Raw genomic sequence first — 22,998 nt, 5'->3', positions numbered from 1 at the left:
TAATGAGAAATGTGAAGTGACTGTGAAATGATGATGATGATTATTATTATTATTCCTAATTCTAACTATGAATAGGCATGAAGAAAATTACAATTGTGTCCCAAAGGCCTTTTCTCCTGCCTTTGGGAAATTTCTCATACAGCTCCTCAAAGGAAAATACACTCATACATGTTTATTGCCAACCCTAAAACTCACTAACATCAGCAGCTACTTTTTATTGACCTCAGTGAATTATGGACCACAACCTCTGGGAAAAATGACTTCAGATTAATATCATTAAGAACTAAAGCAGGTTAGCTTGCAAATTTTGTTCAAAGTGTTTTTATTTAGGTTAGGTAAACGTGTTTTAATGTTATGCTTACTAATATGTACTCACAGGAGCAAGCACTTGCATAAAATGAGAAATACGTGAAAGATTGTTTTTCCCAGACCATCAGTAGAGGAGATGAAGAGGCTCTGCTCCATAGCTAATAAATCTGAATGCCTGAAAAGATTAAAGGAAATATTTGCAATTTGATCAAACAACTGTGGGGAATAAGATGAACTCCTTTGGGATTGGGTTTGCGAAGCTGAATAAAAAATGTAAAGAAAAGAGCTTTGCAAAGTCAACTGCAATTAATAGTTCAGTATAAAATTAATGTACTATACTGCAAGGGCTTGGGGAGAAGCAGGCTGGAAGGCCAGAAGAGATGTGCTAATAGATGGGTTGTTGAATATCATTTTCCTGGGGTTTGAAGACTCCATCCTGCAGGGCTTGCAGCAGTTTCTTACAGAAGTAGTTGGTGGTAGGACAACTCAACGTGAGCGATTCTTGCAGGTGTTTAGTAGCATGCAAAAAACATCAATATACTGTCAAATTCCCCATTCCATGTGCAATGCCTATTCTGTGTGCAATTTCAGATGTCATTCTCCCTATAAAAGGACATTATTGGCACACATGACCAGCCATGAGTGCCTTGCAACAGCTGAGAAACAACTGAGCATGGCAAAATAAGTGGGGGGAGAGACCCTGCAGTCATTCCCTCAGCTCTTAACCTGTGAACAAATATGTCAAAGGCATCAAGGCCACTTAAATTAACCTCTTGCATTTGTGGCTGATCTCACTGGTGTGTGAAAAAAGACAAAATATTCTGTATAAATAGCACATTCAGGCTACCAGACTCTGGAGGGTTGAACATGTCTTTTAGAAATTAATGCTTTCTTCTGCTGCTAAAGAGTTAATGCTTGAGAGATATCCCATCCCATAACTGTTATAATTGTTGGGTCAAATCTTGATATTTTTATTCTGTAAAATCTCTTGTTTATTTTCACTGGACTTTCAGGGTTGGTTTAGTCACTCTTGGGTAATATCCAAGAGCAGCTTTGTCCTGCTCTGGGAAATAGTCAGTCCTGCTTGTAGTAGAAAGATGATAAAATCTTCCCAATTATTGTGACCTAAGCTGGGATACTGGCATAAACCTAAAAAAAATTTTAAACTATTAAATTTTGCACAGACTTTTATTTTTAACTCATAGTTGTATCTAAATGCAGCTTAGGAGACAATTTAGCTTAGGAGAAGCATAGGAGAAAACTCCCTTGTGCTGCAGGTCTGCTGAATCCTGAAATCAGGGTTTCTGGCTTGATCCAACAATCCCACCACAGAAACTGTGATTGTGGAAAGGACTGATGAAATTGAGTGTCAGTGCACACAAACGAGTAGGTAGCTATTCCCACACAGTAATGTTTTCTAAATTAGCAGTTCCCACTGAGGGATGACACCTGACTCTTGCTGCTGAGAGTTCCTTGAAAATATCGGTGCAATATTCAGTACCAGTCAACAAAAGGCAAATAGGATTCCTGGGCAGGCAATTGAAATTAATGTTGTTGCACCACACTGCACTGCTCTGCAGCAAGATGCTGTAAGACTAAAAAGGGTGTCTGAAAGGTGACAGGAATAAGGATGGGATGAGGACTGGAAACACAGAGTGGGCGATGGTTTAAAAAATCAAGAATGGTGTCAAGGAGATGGAGAGAAGCAATTACTCACTTTCTAGAAACGGTGGCTGAGGGTGGTCAGTGTAAAGGCTGGAGCAGCCAGGCTTGCAGAATAGCCCCCAAAAAATATATGTTTTGGTGAGGAAAAAAATCCAGAAATGGATTGGTGGAGTGGTGTTAGATATTCTGGTGGAGATGGTCGGTGGCTAATACACGGTGTGAGTGCAGTCCCTGGGCTCTCTGGGTTTGTGGAAATCTGAAAGCAGTGGCCCAGGGCAGGAGTCCACTCTGCACCCTCTTTCTTGAGTTCTTCTCATAAAGATCTGGAGGGGGCTGCAGTCAGGGGATGGGTTTTGGTTTTGGCTGGGTGAGCAGTTAGTGTGGTGCTGCTTGTCACATTTATCACTGTACACATCTCTGTGTTCCATCCTGGGCATCTTCCAGGCACTGTCTGGAGCTTTACAGCAACAACTCCATGGTCCCACAGAGCAACTTCACTGCAGCATCCCAGAGCAGAGTTAAGTGCATTTTAGTGAAATGGGACTTTTAAAAATGCCATGAAACAGTCACCAAAAAAGGTTGAAGGAAAGTGATAAAATACACTCAATTATTCTCCTCAGACACTCTCCAGACACCAGTGTAATTTCATTGACTTCAGTGAAATTAGTGTTAATGTAGGAATGGAAATGCAGCAAATCTAATTCCAGCATCTCCTTCCTGGAATAGTGAGCAAGAAAACAGAGAGGTAATCAGGTAGAAACAAGTGCTGATCAGGAGTTGGACAGGGAGGAGAGGAGCTCCAGGAGCTGCTGCCAGGAAATAAAGATACTTTTCCAGTCTCACATAGTCAGGGAGAGTTCAGCAATACATGCACTGAGGCCAAATTGAAAAACCAGGCATTGTTTTTGGTCTTAGTTTGACAGTATGTTCAATCTTTTCTTGTTCTTTTGAATATTCTCAAACCCCTTCTGCCAGGACAACATTGATGGCTAGCAATGTTTCCAGGAATGTTTTTCATTTTTGGTATTATGGAGAAAGGGATGGTGCAGAGCTGTGGGACTGGTGGGGAGAAAGTGGAGGTAATGTGAATGGTACAGTATTTGGACAGCTTGTTTCACCTGAAAACAGATCTCTTTGTAGCCTTTGGAGTGCTGATATCCAGTTCTACATCTAAATTTATAAATAAATAAATAAATAAATAATCTTTTAAAAATATATATTACTATCTTAAGTAATATCTATTTTATATTTATATTTTGAAATATAACACTTATATTACTTTGTGATCCTCTGATGAACAATGCAAAAACATTTTTGGGGTGTTGCCTGCCATTTTGCCCTTCACAAGGATGCTTTGTGTCACTTTGCAAAGGTGAGCACAGAGAGTCTTTGTAGGACCATAGGTGTTCTCTGAAGTGCTGCAAAAACTCCCCAGATACACTGGAATTCAAGTCAACGTCGTTCAGGGAATGAAACCTTTTCCTTAAGCACATTCACCTTCCTCAAAGAGCCTTCTCCCCTGGTAAGAAGTGGTTTTGTGGCAGCTCTGAGTGACTGCCAAGCCACAGACCTGTGACAAATGTGGTCCCACCAGTGTGTCGGGCAGGGGGTGGATGTGCTTTGAATACACAAAATTATTTATAATTAATAAAATAGTATTTTATTAAATACTATTATTTAATAGTATTTTATAAAATATAGTGCTGAGTGCCAAATTGAGAGGCCAGCTTCTTTCCTCCTCCCAGAAGGATGCAGCACAGAGCAGGACACGTGATTTCATAGAGCATAAAAGTGATAAACGTGCTTGTTTTCACAGTTAGGTTTCACTTGCCTATTGACTGCTCTACAAGACAACCACAGAGGAAGCTCTGAAGAAGCTGTCAGGCTTGGTGACAGCTCAGCATCTGTCACAGCTAAATCAATACTGCCATGGAGGACAGGTTCCCAGAGTGAATAATCAAAGTAGAGTAAAGCTAATTCACCTTGAAAGTCTGGAAACGTTGGTGTGAAATTTTTTTAGACAAAACCAACATTATTCCAGCAAAAGAGGAGAGGTGCTGGGGCCCAGCCCTGAGCTCTGCCCAAGTGTGGGAGCGGGGAGCAGGCTTCACACCAGTCATGTGCACAAATGTTCTGATAAAATGGAAATCTGGTGCTAATAAATTGGGCAAAAAGGAGTTTGGATTGGCCCTTATTGATAGCAGTGTGCTAGGAACTCATGGTTTGGTTTTGTGGAAAATATTCCATTGCAATATAAATGGAGGGTATGTATGAAGATAATGAATGTTCCATTTCTTTTAGTCTGTTAAGACTCTTTTTTTTTTTTTTGCATCAAAATATGATTTTCTTCCATTGTTCAGGTTTCTAATATTTAAAATGAATAGACTGGAGGAAAAAATGTTTTGTTGTGGATGTTTTTAGTTCTATAAAACCTGGAGGTGAATTGTTTCAACTTTTTGTGAAACTTTTTTTTCCCATTGGTTTTAGTGCAAACATGTCAGGGAAGAGAAATTTAATCAGAGCTAATCTGTCAGCATCAGATGGAAAACTTTGGATACAAAAGTTTGCTAAGCTCTGTCTGGAAGTGCTGAATTTGCTAGATAGAGAATTAGAGGGAAAGTGCTTCTGTAGATGACTTAGATGAGTAAGAAATAATATTCTTGAGTTCAGTGAAGCAGTTTTGTGGTCATTTTATGAAGCAGAATTACTCTGAAAATAATAGGATGGAAACATCATCTCCAAATTTGAGGCTTTTAATATTAAGGGTTAAGTACTTTACTTTGTTCCTAAAAATAGTCTATAATTACTCATAAAAATCCTTCTTCACAGAGAGTTCAGGCTGAGTTCTACTGAATAGAAGCAATATTGCTTTACTTGTTCTCTGTCTCATTAGTACTTTCAGACAGATATTGTATAAATACTCACTGTTATGGTAACAGGTGTGTTTACCATATCTCTCAGGGCTGTACATGGCCTGTGTTTTGTAGCTGGAATAATTCCTTTAATTGTCCCAAATCCATTCTTGTTATTTGTGCTATGATAAAACTGAACATTCAACTAAATGAATAAGCAAAATTGGATTTTAAAGAACTAGAAAGAACGAGCAAATTAGAAGACTCAAAGGAAAATTTGCGGCTTCCAAAATTCTGAGCCCACTGGTGTTGTATGTTCATTCACCTTTACATTGTATCTGTGTGTATGTACATATATATATATATGTATATTTATGAGTATCTAAACCACACCAGCACATAGATTTATATAGCACAAACTTTTGCACTGGCATACACATAAAAAAAGAACCCAGGAGCAGAGAGCTAGAAGCATCTTTTTCATACAGAGCAGTACTTTGAAGGTGTGTTTACAAACTTTCCATTATATTTTAACAAGACAGGCAATTTAGGTGGTGTTCTCAGTGTGCGAGTGATGTTCTGGCATCCTGCCTCCAGCAGCATTGCTATCCTGAGTTCATCTCAATGTGACAAGAACTTGGTGTCCCACTAAAAAAAAAAAATCCTTTAAAAGTATTAAAAGGAAGAAAAAAAAAAAACCCCAACAAGAGAAAAAAGCCTTGTGGCTCAAATCCAGCAAGGAGCTGTAAAGTCATTTCACACAGGGATACTGACAGCTGCCAGCTTTGCTCAGGAAACTTTTTTTTTTTTTTCAATGATCCCTTTGGCTCCTGTACTACAGTTCAGTAGTGCTGGAGACCCTTTGTGTCCTGTGCTTGTTATTGGTGACAGTTTTGACACACTGAGGCACAGTGAGGGAGGCTCAGGATGGTTTTGATCCCTGGGTCTTAGTTCTGGACAGTAACAGGAGTAAGGACAGCACTCTGAGGATATTTTTTTGATGGAGAAAGGAAAGAGAAAGATTTATGTGATAGGTGGATGATTGTCTGACAGACACAATTCAGCATTTTCTGAAATACTGGAGAGATTTGCATGGAAATGAGACAGTGTTGGAGATAATATTCAAAATGGGGAAGATGATAAATAAGGATGGAGCAAAGTGTGCTAGAGGCACAGAAGTTGCTGGAATTCATGGTGAACATAATACTCATGAGCTTTGGTTAATTTCTGCTTCCCTACTTTCCTCCTGCACCCACTGTAATTACTTCAGGGAAGTGATTGTGTTTTAATTACCATTTACCCTTGCACAGGACTTTGTGAGTGTGTGAAATGCTAGATGTGCCATTTGGCAAGGAGGTGATGGGTTTTTGAAGAAACAGGAATGATGAAACATTATTATAAGAAATGGTTTCACTCATTTCACTAGTTAATTCTTATCTGTGGTTGTGTCATACTGTTCTGCTAAATGTTAAGTTAAATATTCCTGCCCCAACTGTCACCATCAAAAGCTGTGACCCATTAAACCCAACTTCCAACTTCCATATGAAATGTGTAAAAGAAGCCCTAATCAGCCTTTCACTTCAGAGCTCTTAGAAAGATTCTAGAATTAAGGCCTTTTCACTGCAAAATAAGGATTTTTTCAGCAAAGTGATGCTTTTACCATTCAGTTAACACAGAGTACTGCTGTTTGCCCTGCTGCCTGTTGTGGTGTAATTGCCACCATTTTTCAGGCTGTGCCTTCCCATATGTTGCTTAACACCCTTGACTAATGTGATGAGGAAGAAGCAGACCCTGTCAGTCCCAAGACCTGTAAAGCTTTCAGATGGAAAGAAATGCAGGAAATTCAATCCAAATACCAACAGGAACCCCCTGAGCTTGTGCAGGGCTCTCTTTCTGATGGCTGGCACTGTTTCTCAGGTGAAGGGACAAAGTAATCTAGTGAGCTGAGGTGGCTGTGGAAGGGGATGTTGAGCAGGGAATGTGTGTGCAAACTGATTTGAAGCTGCTTAGCATCAGACCTGGGAGCCCTTGCCCCCTCATCCTCAGAGGGTTGAAATGAGCTATTTTGTTGTCTCTGTTGCTGAATAACCTTAGCCAACTCCAGCTCTTGCCCATCACTGCCACAGGACTAGAAACCAAACTCACTGATAGATGTGGACAATGGTAGCTTTAATTTAAGACTGTGTTTTGCAATACCATTTCAGCCAGTCTTGGCTTGCAGCTCTGTGCAAAAGTGCAGGTGGTCAGGTCATCACATCTGCGTGGTGGCAAGGCATTGGAGCTTTAAAGTAAATATTTTCCATTAGCTGAGTGTGCTCATGGAAAAAAACCAAAAAGCTCTGAGATTTGCCGTTTAAAAATTAGTGATTGACCATGCAAGTGTAGTTGAAAGCCTTCATTTTAATAAGAATTTATGCATAAGGAATGCCAAATGCCCAACTGCCTCCAAAGCAGCTGTCCCTCCCTTCTGTGCAGTGTCCCCTGCAAGGGGAAGAACAGTGAGAGTTCCTACAGTTTACTACTGATAGTATTCTAATTTACATAATCATTTAGTTCTTGTCAAGCAAATGTCAATGGTAACAGGAATTTTACAGGCCTATCTTTATTATCACTATTCTCTTAATTTAGGATTTGCACTACTGTAATATCAGGAAGGATTAAAAAAAAGACTGGAAGTGGCACTTGATGCCATGATTTAGTTGAGGTGTTAGGGCATGGGTTGGACTTGATGAACTTTATGGTCTCTTCCAACCTCGTGGTTCTGTGAATTCTGTGAAGCTGCTGGGCCAGGAAAGCAGGGGTGGATGTCAGCTGGACTAGGGAGGAGCTGTGCACCTTGTGTGACTGCAGAGTGGGATGTAGGAATGCCACCAAATGCAGGACACACATCTGGGCCAGGCTGCTGGCAGAATCAGACTGGAACCTGCAATCATGGTGGGCTTTTGACCAGACACAACTGTCTGCAGCTCCCCCCTGATTTCAGCAGTCAGATGGTTTTGGTGAGGAGTTCAGAGCTGAATTTCATGGCTGAATCCAGACCTTTGCCCATTAGCTTCTCCTCTGCAAAGTGGGTGTGACTATGCACACTTACAGGAGGATAAATACACTGGATGTGTCATGGGATTATACAGTTATCTGGCTGCAGGGTGAATTGGAGGAAAGGTTTTTTTTTTTTTAATGCTTTGGATGGTTTTGGAAGAAAAATGTAAAAGTTAAGTGTGCTCTGGTGTTGGCATCTCCCTGTAAATGGGGAAAAACAGTGATTGAACACTGATGTAAAACATTGCTGGGATGGGGGAGAGTATTTTAACAGCAAAATATTTAATGGGGCTAAGGGTTCAGAATCAAGGTTGGCCTTTTGAAGAGCTGTAAAACCACGGGGCTGTGTTGGTGTTTTCACTGGCACAGCTGGCAGACAGGAGTGTCCCTGAGGGGGAGAGGTAGGAGGCTGGGGCTGGCATCAAAGAAGTGCTATAAACACTCATGGGGGAGGGGGCTTAGCAGAATTATTTTCTCCCAAGTAGTAACTTGGTTGAAATGTGTTGGTGGATTTGAGGAAAGCTATTTCTGTTAAGAAAGTGGCAGCTTTTTGCTGCTGCAGCATCTCAGCAAGGCTCTTTGACGTAGGAGATGGCCACTGCCTGGTGTTGCACCAAACAGAGCCTGCAAACGTTTTGCAGTCTGAGCAGAGGTAGTAAGGTGAGGTGGAAAGAAATAATAGGAAACTGCACAGCTTCTAAAAACATAAATCTGATATTTAGGTACTGGGTTTCTCTCTGTTTATATTTAGTAAATTGTAGTGGTTTGACCCTGTCTGGAGGCCAGACACCCACCTTGGTGTCTGCAGAACTGTTCCTGTCACACATTCTCACCCTTCTCTTCTCTGGATGCAGTTACATCTGCACAATACCTTTTTTTTTTTTTTTTTTTTTTCTTTATTATTCTTAAATATGACATCACAGAGGTGTTACCATCATTTCTAATTGGCCCAGCCTTGGCCAGTGGCACATCTGTCCTGGAGCTGCCTGGCACTGGCTCTGCTGGACGTGGAGGAAGCTTCCAGCAGCTTCTCACAGAAGCTGCCCCTGTGTACACAGAAGCCACCCTCTCAGTACCAGAATTAGGCCGTGCAAACCCAATGCAAAAAATGTATATTGGAGTTTTTATCTAATCCCTCCTGAATGATAGAACTCTAATAATTCTTATCTAAAAATCTTGCTGGAATAGCTAATTTCAAAAATTAGTTGAAGAAGAAGTTGCAGCTAGCCTCAACATGCAGAAATGAATATTTTTCCAGGATCACGGCCTCATAGTTGGTTAAGTTGGGAAAGACCTCTGTGGTCATTGAGTCCAACCATTAACCCAGCACTGCCCAGACCACCACTAAACCACGTCCCCAAGTGCCACAGCTGCCTGTTTTTTAAATCCCTTCAGGGATGGTGACTCCACCACTGCCCTGGGCAGCCTGTTCCACTGCTGGACACTCCTCCAGTGAAGAAATTTTTCCTAATTTCCAATCCAGCCCTCCCTTGGCACAACTTGAGGCCATTTCCACTTGTCCTGTTGATTGATATTTGGAAGAAGAGGCTGGTACCCCCTCACTAATCTTCTTTACAATTGCAGTTTAGGGGAACATTGTATATGCTTGGATTAATAATACTCCAGGACGTAAGGAAAATCAGATCTCTCAATTAAGCCTTCAGTTCCTTAAGGCAGATGTTCCTATCTGGATGTATTTAGCATACAGTCAGGATAATAAGAGATCTGAAATGCTTTGGGATTATTTAGGTAACTCTGAGTCATTTTTTTTTCCCAGAAAGTTCCTTGGTTTTAAATAGGCTAAAACATTTATGTAACACCATAGCTAAATAATTCAGAAATGTTTTATAAAAGTACAAATGTAGTAACAGATTTTATATGTAAAAATATAGTACTTGGGTTCTTGTATGTAATTTTGGGGAGATTTTCCATACTTAAGAGTGAAAATAGAAACTACAATTACAGTTGAACCACTTACCTCACCTTTAGGACTTGAGAAAAAAATATTTCTGCATCATTACACCAAATTTATCTCTATAAAAATTTAGTGAAGACTGTTCCAGATTTACACACATAGAACAATTGAGTTAATGAGTGTTGCATGACTGTAGGAACATAACAGGAAATGTTTGGAGAAATTCAAGTCATTAAAGAGAAGGTGAATAAATGCAGTTTGACCTAAGCAGTCTTTTCATGAAATTGGGTAATTTCACCTTCAACCTTATCTCTCCTTTTTATTGTAAACGGAGAGACTAAATTAAAACTATTGAGTTTTAAGTGTATGAACAACTTCAGAGATTTCTTTAGAGGTTATTTAAATACTTTTACTGTAAAGAGAGGCACAGCATTTTATTTTCTTTCAGAACCTTTTGCACATGTTTTTTTACTGCCAATTCCACCTGCCAAAAATAATTAAAATACAGCAAAAGTGAAATGCCCTTGGTAGTGCTTATCTGTCTTTGTTTTTTAAATAGGTGAGGGCTAAGACTCACACTTGTCACTTCAATATTTGCTCATTAAATAGAGATTCTGTGACAAGTCTTCACTTGCTATTTATGGACAATATGGATTATTGATGGAGAGCCTTAACCCTTTGAAGGTGGCAGCAGCATTAGATGCCTGTCAGCATCTCCAAACTTTTTGTTGCATACCAAGACCTGCAAAATGATAAAATCACCTTTTTATAAATGACCTCCTTTTCTAGTTATCATATTTACAGAGAGAGGTAAATTATGAAAAATCTTCTCTCCCCCCAAAACCTGCAAACCACCCTCAGGATGGTGTGGGCATGGGGGAGCACCATGAGTGAGGAGAGCCTTTGAGGCACAGCTCCAAAGCTGTGAAAATCTAAGTAGGTTCCCTTTAACTGTTTGCCAAAGATTCCACATGCAGATTCCCCAGCTGTGAGAGAAGTGGAGTATTTGGATGAACTCAACCATTTTTACCATTTCCAATTCGAAAGGAAGGCTTTGGTTTCCAACAGAGAAAAGTAATGCTGAGTTTGTCTATGCAGACTCCACAGCCTGGTGGATTCTGGCTTAGTGAGGTATTGCTGGGTGGTGTTTACAGGGATTTTTTGTGCTTGATTCTACCCATAATTTTTTGAAGAAACATTTTTTTTTTAAGTACAACTTTTCCAGGACCATATATCATGAGACTCAACTAGAATTTCTTCTCTGGCTTTATATTTTTCTACACTTCCAAGAGGAGGTAATAGGTGCCAGTTACTTCAGACAAGCTGTTTTCACCAAGGCATTCTTAGCTGTTTCCTACCTGGCAGGTGACAGAGGTGCATCTCTTTATGCCAGTCTTGCAGGGCACATTTTCAATCAGTCTGTGTGCTCTGGGTAGGTCTGCATGGCCAGTTGGGTTGTAGGCATTGGATTTGCAGATGCAGTCTAGCTGTACTTAGAGGTTGTAGGAATTTACTCCTGCAGAAAAACAACATTTTGGGGGCAATTAGGGCTTCTCCATACATTTGTAATGATTTTGCAGTAGCATCTAACATCAGGGATATTGTGCCCTCACATACCTGATGAGATGAGTGCATGATAAATCAGCAACTGTTCAAAAGGATGAGGGATGTTGCACTTAAGAGAAGTGATATTTCATCAGGTTTGTCCTGCTGCAAAAGTCCAAAAGAGCAGAGAAGGCTAAAGAAATAAAAAAATCATGTGGCATTCATCCATCTAAACTTTTTATAATCCATGTGCTTGTACTCTTAAGCGTTGATATATGTCTGAATGGATACAGAGGTATAGAAAATCTTTCTGTAGCTTGCAGATATGACACAGCAATCAGAAAAGCAAGGAAAAAACCTGCCCTTGCAACATCACACAGACTGTTATTCTGCTCTGTTTTCTTAAACACAAATCTTGTGTTCATTTCTGCTACATATTGTGTGACTTTGTTTGGTTTGAATCCTGTATTTGTGATGAACTTCGACATCTGATTTCTACCTGGACACATAAATATCACAGTGTGAAATGGAAGTACAGTTCTTCTATTAGAGAGGTTCTAGGAGAACACCATGTTTCTTTAAAAATGCCACCTCTCACGTAGGGGTGATGTACAATAGTAAATTGGTTTGAAACAAAGTGAGATTTCTGGAATGAGGTAGAAATGGGTTGTGTAGAGGGAAGACATTATGCACTGAGTGATGGAAGGCATTTTCTCCTTTCACAGTGGCTTATTTCTTACCATTTGTAGGCTGCAGTTGTTTTGTTTTTTGTTTTTTTTTTAAAGCAATATGGAAATGCATAGCTGAATTCTGCTATAAAGTACCTCTGAGCAAAGATTATTAAAAATGACAGGCACATTTCTGTGTATTTGATAATGTCAAAAACAGAAGTAGTGCAGCACATTGATATTATGAGATACCAGAATATTTCTCTTTTCTGAAAAGTATGTAATGTCTAATGTAAGAATGTAAAACATAAAATTCTCTGACATTATCCTTGAATTATGATTAGCATTTACTAGAGCATACATATTTACTTTCAATTTTTTCTTTTTTCCAGCTCTTCTTTATGCAACTATTTTTGGAAACGTCACCACCATTTTCCAGCAAATGTATGCCAACACCAACCGGTACCATGAGATGCTGAACAACGTGAGGGATTTCCTAAAATTATATCAAGTCCCAAAAGGCCTTAGTGAAAGAGTCATGGATTACATTGTCTCAACCTGGTCCATGTCTAAAGGAATTGACACAGAAAAGGTATGACTACCTGAGGTAACAGTTTAGGTAGCAAGAGTTTGTGTCCATTGTGTGCTTTCTTAGAAAGTGGACTGTATAGCAGCTTATAATTTACTAACAAATTTTTAACTGCATGCTACGCCTTTATTGTGTTTGTGTTTGGAAAAAAACATGATTGTTTTAAAAATGGACTGTTTTGCTGCTTTAATGTATGCCTTTATTTTTCATTGTGGTAAATGTTTTCTGCTTTCCAGTCTTAGTTTGTCTAAATCCTAAATAATTTTAATGTACTCAACTATTGAAATCAATGGGAAATTGGTCTTCAAATTAGCCCAAGAACATAATTTAGTGTCTAAACTACATCTGTATTATCCTGATAAGTATTGGCATCTGTGCATTGCAGTTAAATGAGTTTGATTGGCTTGGACCTTTTGCTGATGCCCAGGACACCAGCATCATTAGCATAAGATTTGATGGCAGCAGAGATTGATCTCCCTGAGCTCAAATCTCTGGACTGGCACCTCAGGCCTTTGGTAGGGAGGTACAGAGAATATGATACCCTTGGCATCCATGCCGGGGTGGAAGCCCTACAGGACTTTAGCCCTCAGCAGGAACCTCATTTAGGTTTCTTCAAAAGCTGGTTTAAGAAGGTCATCTTTGGAGAGTGATTCCTCACATGCCAGGACTGACCTCATGGCTTGTCCTCATGAACTCTTTCTGCATTGCATGTGCAGTGAGCCTGTCCAGCCTTGGATATTTCAGAGAGCTGAAGTCAGATGAGGGAAGGGTTCCAGCTGCAATGCCTTGAACATAAGGCAAGATAAAACAGTTTTAGGTTCAGATTTTTGTTCTGTGAGGATCAGTGATGCTCCTGTGGCTCCTGTGGACCTGGTACACGTCAGCTTAAATTAGACATTCAAGCTCCAGTATCCATGATTTCCCTCCTAAGAACTTAAAGGCCAAGCATCCAAAGGAGTTAAGGAAGAGTCATGACAGATGCCAGATGACTTTTGACATGTGCTTGCAGAGTTTTAAAGTTCTTCAGTTGGATCTCTGGTGCAATATGGGAGGGTGAGGGTGATGCAGATTGTTCAAATGTGCCAGGATGAAGTCTCTGCACAGAAAAATTTAGTCTTACATCATGCTGATGCAGCACCACTTCTCTTATTTATCATCTGCTGTGAAATTCAGTTTACCACCACAAATACAACTACTTTAAGTAGCAAAAAGTCTTTATTTCTTTGATTCTTGTGCTTCAGTATGCCACATTCTTTAATATGCTAACTTCTTATACACTAATACCCTAATTTCCTAATCCTGATTCACAAGTGTTAAAAGTGAGCTTTTCTATTCTAAACTCCTGTAAGTGCATTCAGTCCTATTGTATAAACTCCCAACTACATGAAAATTCAACTGCCATTTGCATTTATCTCCTTGCTATTAAGCCAGATTCCTGTGTTACTCCACTACAGTTTCATTAGATTTTAATGATGCTTTGCAGTTAATTAGGAGAACCTATGCTTTAATTACTGAAATTTCCTACCACAGTTTCTGCATGTCCGGTTTTATAGATGATAAAAACGCAGTTAGAGCCCTAATCTCTGACTCATGGCAAGCATTGTTCTCTGGTCTGTAAGATGGAGTGGCTGCTTAGCTAGATAATTTATTTACCTGTAAAATCTGTGACTTAGGTTTTTAACAATTTTCCCTTGGTGAAGACTTGCCTAAACGTAGGCCTGGATGCAAACCCAGTTTAAAACAGGATTTCAGGAACCTCTGCATCTGGACATCAGTAGTTGCAGCAAATCGAGCTTCCCAGGAAACTCCGTGGCACAGAAGAACAGAGACAAGAGAAACAGAAGAACTTGAGCACCGGCTTGGATATTTTGGAATTTTGTGCCCCTTACAGCCTTGCAAAAGCAACAGCTCCAGTGGCCTGTAGTGCCTGCAGAGAGCACCCCAGGGGCTGTACGAGGGCAAGGATCAGGCAGTTTGCTTTCTGCTGCAGAAACCTTGCCTTTAGCAAAAGCTTGGGAAGCTGTGTTGCAGCCAGTCTTACATTTATCTCCACTCAGGAAGGTGTTATGACATCACCCACACAAATGAGAAACCGTTGTAAATTCCAGCTGAAAAAATCATAGAAACAGAGGTACAGTCCTAGAGATTGGTCATCTATGGGGGGTGGTTTCTCTTGCCTCAGGTCTTTCATGAACCCTTCAAGCCTTGCTGTAAGACCCTCTGCACTTAAATTGCATCCACCTGCACCAAACCTAGAGCAGCCAGAGGATGGGAGCAGAGGGACCCCGAGGTACCCAGTGTCACAGCAGATTTATTTTTGTGGGTACAGAGGGGCTGGTGGGATGCACTGCGCCTGCAGCTGAGCTGCTGAGTCCAGACAGTGCTCCAGCTTGGAAGAGGGGATTCTTCTTCCACGTCTTGGATTGCTTCTCTGCACTGCTTCTTCTGACAGCCTGGACCTGACCTTAGTGGTTTCTGCCAGTTTCATTTTCAAAGCTCCAGTAATGACATTCTGGGCAGTCTGTTATGAGGATATATTTGCATCACATGGTTTCCCATTTTGCTTAATTTTTATGAACTTTTCATTAAGCTTCTTATTATCCTGCAAAACACACACTTGCTCATGACACAGGATCATTACTGAGGAATTTCAGCTTTTCATTTTCCATCAGACAGATCAGACAGTTTCTATCATCCAAGGATGTTTTTCAACCTAATATACTCTATTACATCCTAAATTGTTCCAAATATATTTCCATTGTCACACTGGAGTGTGTTTTGCAGCATCATTTGCCCCCAGTTGTAATAAATAATAATAAATTTGTAGTACATTTCATTCAGTCACTCAACACATTGAAATGGCTTTGTTTTTAAACCCAAATTTAAAGAACAAGAAGAAAGAATGAGTTTTTTTACATGAGTATTACAGTAGGTTTCTATGGTGTTGAACAATCCCAGCATTCATGGAGCAAGAGTTAACACGTGTTTCTTTGATAATTAAAGATTTTAAATTAATGTGCTTGAAATCAAAATATAAGTTAAAAACTTGATTGAAATTGCTACCACTTCACATCTGTGGATTTGCTGCCTCAAATATTTATCCCTGAATAGCACATTTGGTGTGTAGTCCCAAAGAAGATTTTGGCCAAAACTGATGAGTCCTTACATGAGAACTGAAGGCAAAGTGGAAGTTAAGAGTGGAGGAGGTTAAGTGAAGATCTAGTCCTTGCTGCCTGTGTAGCAGAATGTCCTGAAAAGAATTTAAAACCTCAGTGTGTTTTCCTTCTATGTGGAAGAGGATTTGGTCTCCCACACTGAAGTAGAGGTGCTTTAAGCTCAGAATTTTGGCTTCCCTGATCTCCTTGGGAATAACTCATCTTCAAATCCTGCCTTCAGACCACATTGCTTCAGCCTGTCTCTGAGTGCTCACAAACAAGGAATTAACAATGACACTAAAAGCATTAGCATATTTATTATTATTACCTAAGGGGAAGCAAGTGGCCTCTGATCCATAATCCTAAATCACTTAAACATGAGAGCCCTCCTCTGACAGCTGGGATGAGATATGTAATACATGGACACTTATCTCCTGGTGTAACAGTGGCTCAAACAAGATGGGATTTTTTTTTAATTTTTTTTTTTTTTAAGTTTAGTGATGCAGATTTTGGGGTTACTCATCTAATAACGAGCAGGGTTAAAAACATGACAAAACTGAAAAGCTTTTATGTATTAAGCAGTATCTCTTATCCATCAGAACCTGGGGTTGTTTTTTGAGAAGTAAAAGAGGCAGTACTTTCTGTGTATATGACCATTTTTAAGTAGATTTAAAAAAATCTTTGCAGAAATAATTTGGAATATGAAACACACTGAATTCAAATATCTTAGTTTTTATTAAAATATCCAGGCAGCAAATGAGAAATTTAGAGATACTAGCTCTTCTGTAAGAAATGGGTCATTATCCAGGAAAGCAGAACAACCATTAACTAACATGCAGATGTCTCAAGGTCTTATCTAATGATAACACTCTGAAATGTCTGTAAAACCCAAAGATTTTCTCATCTTGACCTTTGTGCTGTTGTATAGCTGACAATTTGCTCAGAAAGCAATTAAATAAATGTCTATCATGTTTTAACAGTAGTTTCCTTCAGAAAAGCCGTAGGTTGAATGAGAAAAAAGTGATCTTATTTAGTTTCAACCTGAACATCAATGGCATTTGGGGTAATGAAAGCCAATTCCACATTGCACTGACTGAAATGGAAATCACAGGAACGTAACACATTATTAGAATTATTCACTGCTAAGCTTGCATAAAGGGGATGGGTTTATGGTAAATAGACACAGGTTGTAACTTCATTAAACATGAATCTACATGAGGACAATGCACTTTATTAATGTTTGCTGTTAATAAGAGCTTCAAGAGCTGTAGAAATAATTAGTGATACCCTGAGACAAATAGAGGAATCAGGCTGCCATTCCTGCCGTGTCCCATCACACTGAGGTGCTCATAAGTGCTGGCTGGATTTCCTTGTGGATGGCCAGGAGTGGAAGCCTGCCAAGCTTTGTGGCCAAAGAGAACTTCCACAACATTAGCTGTGACAGCTGCACACAGTTCCCTGCTGGGAAGGGCAGGTAAAAAGCATTTGGACAAGCATTTTTGTTTTATTGTAGAATCTGTAGAGCTTGTTGGTCATTCCTTGCAGATCGGGACAAGATGAACAAGGAATGACCAACAAGGGCTGAGCTAGGAACAGGTACAGTTGGAATCCACAGGTCTCTGGAGAGCAGGATGCAGGAGAAATGATCAAGATCTCACTGTCCTTCTCACGGGTCTGTGAGTGGGGCCTGTGCTCTGGTGGGGCTTCCTATTTCCCCTTTATGGATTGTTTGCCTCCTGGATGCACTCTGCAGGACCAGGAAAGAGTATTCACAGTTATCTCTGCCTCTTGGATGTAATGTCTTGGGATTAATACAGAATAAATGGTGAACTTGTCATGCTTGAGGAGATGCCAGGGCTATGGAGCAGCTCATGAGCTTAATTCCTGGGGGAGTAAGTCCCTGAGTGGAGGGGCCAGGCAATTTCCTGGGCACTGCCACCAAAGGTATGGAGCAGACAAAGGGGCTGTAAGTTCCTGACCACATCTCGTAGAAGGTCTATCCACATCTGTTTTCATCCTTCATTTCCCTGAGTGTCTTTACACAATGCTGCATGAGAGAAAATAAAGCCACCTCCAGAAGAAGCACAAAATGAAATAGTGCGCTGAACAATTCCATTCTTCCAAGGGTGACCTTAAGTGCCAGAAACTGTTGTGACTTGAGAAATTCTTTGATGTATGACACATTCTTTCTGCTGTTTCTTTTCCTTGTTTTATCTAAAAAGCTTTTTTTAAGGATAGATTTCCCAGTAGTCTGTTATCCCTTGCCCCATTAGAAGGCTGTGCAATAATTTTGCTTGCTGTAGATATGACAACAAAAATGAAAACTATAAAACCTTTAAATATGCAACCTTTAGGCAACCTGGGATCTACTACTTGGGATAATCTGTGGATGTTATTAGTGTGCTACTTTTCAGTGCATTAGACAGAGCAGTAGCCCCTGTGCTGGTGAACCACTTGATTCCCTAAAAGACATGTTGTTGCTTTTCATCTTGCCCTGATTTTCAAACCCTTAGCCAGATTATATCTGTGTTGACAAACTGAATTTAATGGACTCTACTGCCAATTTCTAGGGATTTTTTAATTTCTCTAACCAGTTAATCAGTTAAAAAAAAACAAGTTAATTTTGTTACGATACCACAAAATCTATCCATTTTAATCACTGGTTCAGATCATATATTATTAATGAGAAAAGTAAGCCAAACTCAACTTAGATGTGATTTTCAGATCTCAGTTTCAGAGCATTTAAATCCAAGTGACCTTGGATCTTAGTGCAATTAAAACAGAGCACACTATTGCTGCTGACATTCAGTTCTTAGTGCCAAGATACTCAGTGATGTGTTAAAGACTACCCTAATGCATGCAGGGTTAATTACTGCTCAACTCCATACATCATCTTTGAGATCCTTACAAAATTACCTGATTATTACAGAAAAATGTTGTGATTTGCCAATCAGCTGTTTTCTTACCTTTGTCTCTTTGGCCTCCATCCAATGCCAAATGTAACACTTTTAGCCAGGCCTGAAATAGAATTCCATACTCATATGAGCCAAATCTTTCTAAAAATCTGAGTAACTTGGTCAGCTGCCTAGTGAGTATTGTGGGGTTTTTTTGTAAAGAGCTGACCTTGATTCTGACTGCTGAATATGTCTGAAAACCCAGAGTGGCCTTTCTTCACAAAATAAAAAGACCTTTCTGTGGCCTCAAATGGGTTTGAGGTTGGAGGAGTTTATTTTCTTTATTTTCAAAGCTGGCATTTTTAGTATCTCTGATATTTGTTACACTTACTCATTCAGGAAACAGTCCTAGTTATTACACCACAGAATGTCAAAGCTCTTGGCTTGGTCATCAGTCAATATATTCCCTACCTACAACCTCCAGATTGTGGGAATCCTGTGTGCTGAAAGAGGATTGATAGCTAATGTTCATTATTCACTGGCCTCTGCCCTTTTTGTTGACAAGTCTTAACAGATTCTGTAACACCTGCTAAGCCATCCTGTAGTGTTTTCCAGCTGGGGAAGATTTTTTAACAAACACTTAAACCTGTAAACCCATCCTAAAAGATATTGTTTGGACGTGCTTTTAATCTGTGCAGTTTTTGTTTTGATTAATTCGCTTTTGTTTGAATTTTTTATTATCTTTGCTCCCTGCAGAGCTCTTTGAGCTGTTCAGGAAGCTTATCTTGAAATGCCTGCACATGCTGAGGAAATGGACGAGAGAGTTAAAAAATCAGATGGAACCTCCTGGGGAGTTTAATTCCCCACCCCTGCAAATCTTGAGCTGAAAAGACTGTGAAACATTTTGTGCCAATATCCAAAGAGTCTTCCAGAGCTGGTTCCTGCCTTTCCCAATCTCTAGCAGCAACCACAAGCCATCCTCTCACTGTCAGCATTTTCCATAAGAGATGATCTAGAGATGATGGTGCTGTTGAGTCTTTGCTTTGGGAGTTGTCGTGCTGGGGTCTGTATCAGCTGGGTGCCAGGTGGTGATGGCAGAGCTCAGCAATTGTCTTACACTGGCTTTGAGGAGATTCAGTTTCCTGTGCAAAGAGAGAAGATGATAAATATTATTCTGTGCTTTCTTTTCTCCTCCCTCAGCTTTGTAGTGGCTCAGGTCTTTGTGGATAGCTGTGTGCTGTTCAGGGAGCCTTGCTTCTTTCCTTGTAAAATCAGAGTTGGTACAGCCAGCAAAGATTCTCCTCAGGGTAGAATTCAGCTTTCTCTTCTGATTTTGCACTGATATGTAGCAGGTTCAGTTCTTTCATGGGCACGTAGGGGAGAGCTGGCTGGAAATTCTGTGGCTGCAGTTTTATTACACAGCACATTCTGTAGCAGCACATGCATCTGTCCCCTCCAAGTGCTCCAAACCCCTCACTTAGCAAAGCATTGCCCTCAGCCACCTGAATACCCTGCCTGCCTTAAAAAAATGCATGCTTCACTGCAAAAGGCCACGGAATCTCCAAGGAAATCTCCTCTTAAGAAATTTGTCTTGGTGTTTTTTTGCTGCGCTGCTGAAAGAACACACAGGGCAGCACCAATGTCCCAGCAGAGCTTCGGCTGTGTTACCAGGATGTGTTGGAGGCATTTCCCTCACAGTGAAGAGACTGACTGAGCATTGCAGGATGTCCTCTCCCTTAGCCTAAATTTTTTTATTTGCACCCACATCTGTGCATTTGTACACAGTATGGACTCAGGGACAGCCATGGTGCTACTAGTTTGTGTTTCTTTGGTTGCATGCTGCCTTAAAAATGCTGGGATCTCAGTGAGAGCAATAAGAATGTCCAAAGTCTTGTATTATCAGTAAGGGGTCATTTTCATGAATATTCATCTGAATTTGGAGTGCTCATTTGAAGAGCATGCAGTAAACACGTAGCTGAATGTTGCTATCTTTGCTCTCTTTTTTCCCTACATGTATCTACATTTAGCTATAGCAGTCAACAATGCCTTGCCAAATCTTCTATTATTAAATATTTGTTTTACATGTCATCTGTTTCATTCTCTGTTCTCAAGGCCTATGTAGCAGGCAAGAAAAATCAAATTAAGCATATTTGTTCCTGGCTAACTCTTAGATCATTACTCATTTACTGCTGATGTCGTTGATAACTGATATCTCCATATATCTCTGTACAGTGATTTGTCATTAGGAGAATCACTTTATCATGACATCAGAAAATTCCTGAATTATGCTTTCTAAGTCTGGCTTTTCTCTGTGCAATGGATTTTTTTTCCGTCTCTTCATATTACAGTGTGTAATGGTAGATATGCTGCTTGTGTCTATAAAAAAAAATAATTATTTGAGTGTTCACTTTTAATACTCTGTATTTAAGTCTGTATTTGTGAGGAAATGATATGCTGCTTTGTGTCCAAGTGGGGGACACAATTATTTTATCTTGAGGGACACAATTATTTTACAGTCCAGACAAACAAAGGGTCCTGGAACATCTCAGAATCTTAAAGGAAAAACCTCTGCAACAGTTTAACTGATTTTTTTCTGCAGTTTGGAAGCTGAAAAGCTGAAATTTGGTAATCAGTCATGTATGAACACAGACATTTTTCTTAAGAGCAATGTTTGAGAATTCCTAGCTCGTGGCCTTGTTAAGTCAAAAGCACTTAAATTTCTGAAAGTATTAAAGGGACATAAAAAACTTATAACCACGATTCAGGCCCAAGAGTAGATAAAAATGTTCAAAATCATCAATCATGGTAGAAAAGAAAGCAGAATTTTTCATTAAGTTACTATTGAGATGAAGAAAGATGGCATGTTTCTGTTTTATTGTAATAAAGACAAACTTTCTGTTTGATCCACAAGTAAGGCCTAGGTGAAACAATCACTCTCAAAAGTAATCTTTTTTTTTTTTTTTTTTTTTTTTTTTACTGAGAAACTAAGGCATGCCCATATTTCTACTGGCAAATGGAATGACTCAGGTAAATCGACGTTTGTAAAATTGACATTTGCCCCTACTAAATTATGGAAATGTGATACAGAATATGGTCTACAATGACTCAGACAAGAGACTATTACTAATGCAAATGATGGCTTATAGAGAATATGCCTTGTCAAATGTGTTTGTTACTATTTTTTGTGATAAAAGGTACTTATGCAGGGGATTTGAATGTGTTCTGTACAACATTTTGTTACAGAAAAATACCATTAACTCAAATTGACTTACTCTTTGTTAACTAAAATAAAAACTAATGATCTGGTAGCTCTGGGAAGTTGGTTGTAAGTGAGAAAACCTCATGCAGGGGGAAGTTTCCAAAGAGAGCCTGTGCTTCATAGTGTTAGACAGAAAAAGCATCTTCTATCTCTCTTGTTTTTTCAAGATTGAGAGGTGACATGGTCATATTCTATGAACAACTACATGTGGAAGAGATTTATGAGTATTGCAGGTCTTTTATCTCAACAAGATCATAGATTCTCTGGCTGTGGGCTGAAAATTAAAAAAAAAAAAAATAGTTCAGAAACAATACGTTTTGAAAGAAAGAGTAGCTGTCCATTGGAACACATACCCTGTAGCATTGGCAAACATTAATTCAAGGCCTTCCAGGCTATAATTTTACCAGGTATTCTGGGATTGATGGGAACACTTGGAGTGGAAGAGGTTAGTGCAGATGGTTACAGTAGCCCCTTCTCACCACACACTGTCATAGTACAGAGAATGGGAAAATAACTTTTGTTTCACCTTTCTGCATTCATTATGTCTTTGATCCCAAAGGCACTTTGATCTATCTGAATAAGAAAAGGACTTCTTCTTCTTCTTCTTCTTCTTCTTCTTCTTCTAATTCTTCTAATTCTTCTAATTCTTCTTCTAATTCTTCTTCTTCTTCTTCTAATTCTTCTTCTTAAAATAGAAGTTATTTATTCTTTTCACATTCTGTGCCTTAGGAGCTTTAATAATACTTTACAGTAATTTGTTTTATACCTCTCCTGCATTAAACAGAAATTAAAATCGTGGCTTGAGTTCATTAACATGACCATTTACCTCAAAGCTTAGTCAGGGTTACCAGAGTCTCCCTCTGCTATTATTCCATGATAGTCAACTCATTAACCCAGTGTCCCTGTCTCCTGCACTGTCTGCAGAGCAAGCTGCCAGATTAATTCCTTATGATGGGAAATTAATTAATCAGTACTATTGATCTGCAGTCTTCCTGATATGAGACTTCCAGGGTGCTCTTAGTCTCATGCTCTTTTCTATCATTTATCCTGGAAAAACATTAAGAGGCTTTATGTGTTTCTTAGTGCAATTAGCTACTGTGCATTTTGG

General features: G+C 39.5%; 1 protein-coding gene across 1 annotated transcript in view; it reads left to right on the top strand.

Annotated features, from left to right (window-relative positions):
- The window catches only part of KCNH5 (potassium voltage-gated channel subfamily H member 5), a 148,591-nt gene that overhangs the window by 86,003 nt on the left and 39,590 nt on the right, over positions 1–22,998 (top strand). The window contains exon 8 of the mRNA XM_053980361.1: positions 12,386–12,585. Within this exon, the coding sequence (XP_053836336.1) occupies positions 12,386–12,585 (200 nt within the window). The remainder of the gene's footprint in view (positions 1–12,385; positions 12,586–22,998) is intronic.

The sequence above is a fragment of the Vidua macroura genome, chromosome 6 (assembly GCF_024509145.1).
Source record: "Vidua macroura isolate BioBank_ID:100142 chromosome 6, ASM2450914v1, whole genome shotgun sequence".
NCBI lineage: Eukaryota > Metazoa > Chordata > Aves > Passeriformes > Viduidae > Vidua > Vidua macroura.
The sequence above is the reverse complement of the archived record's forward strand: the minus strand, read 5'-3'. Positions and strand labels throughout refer to the sequence as shown.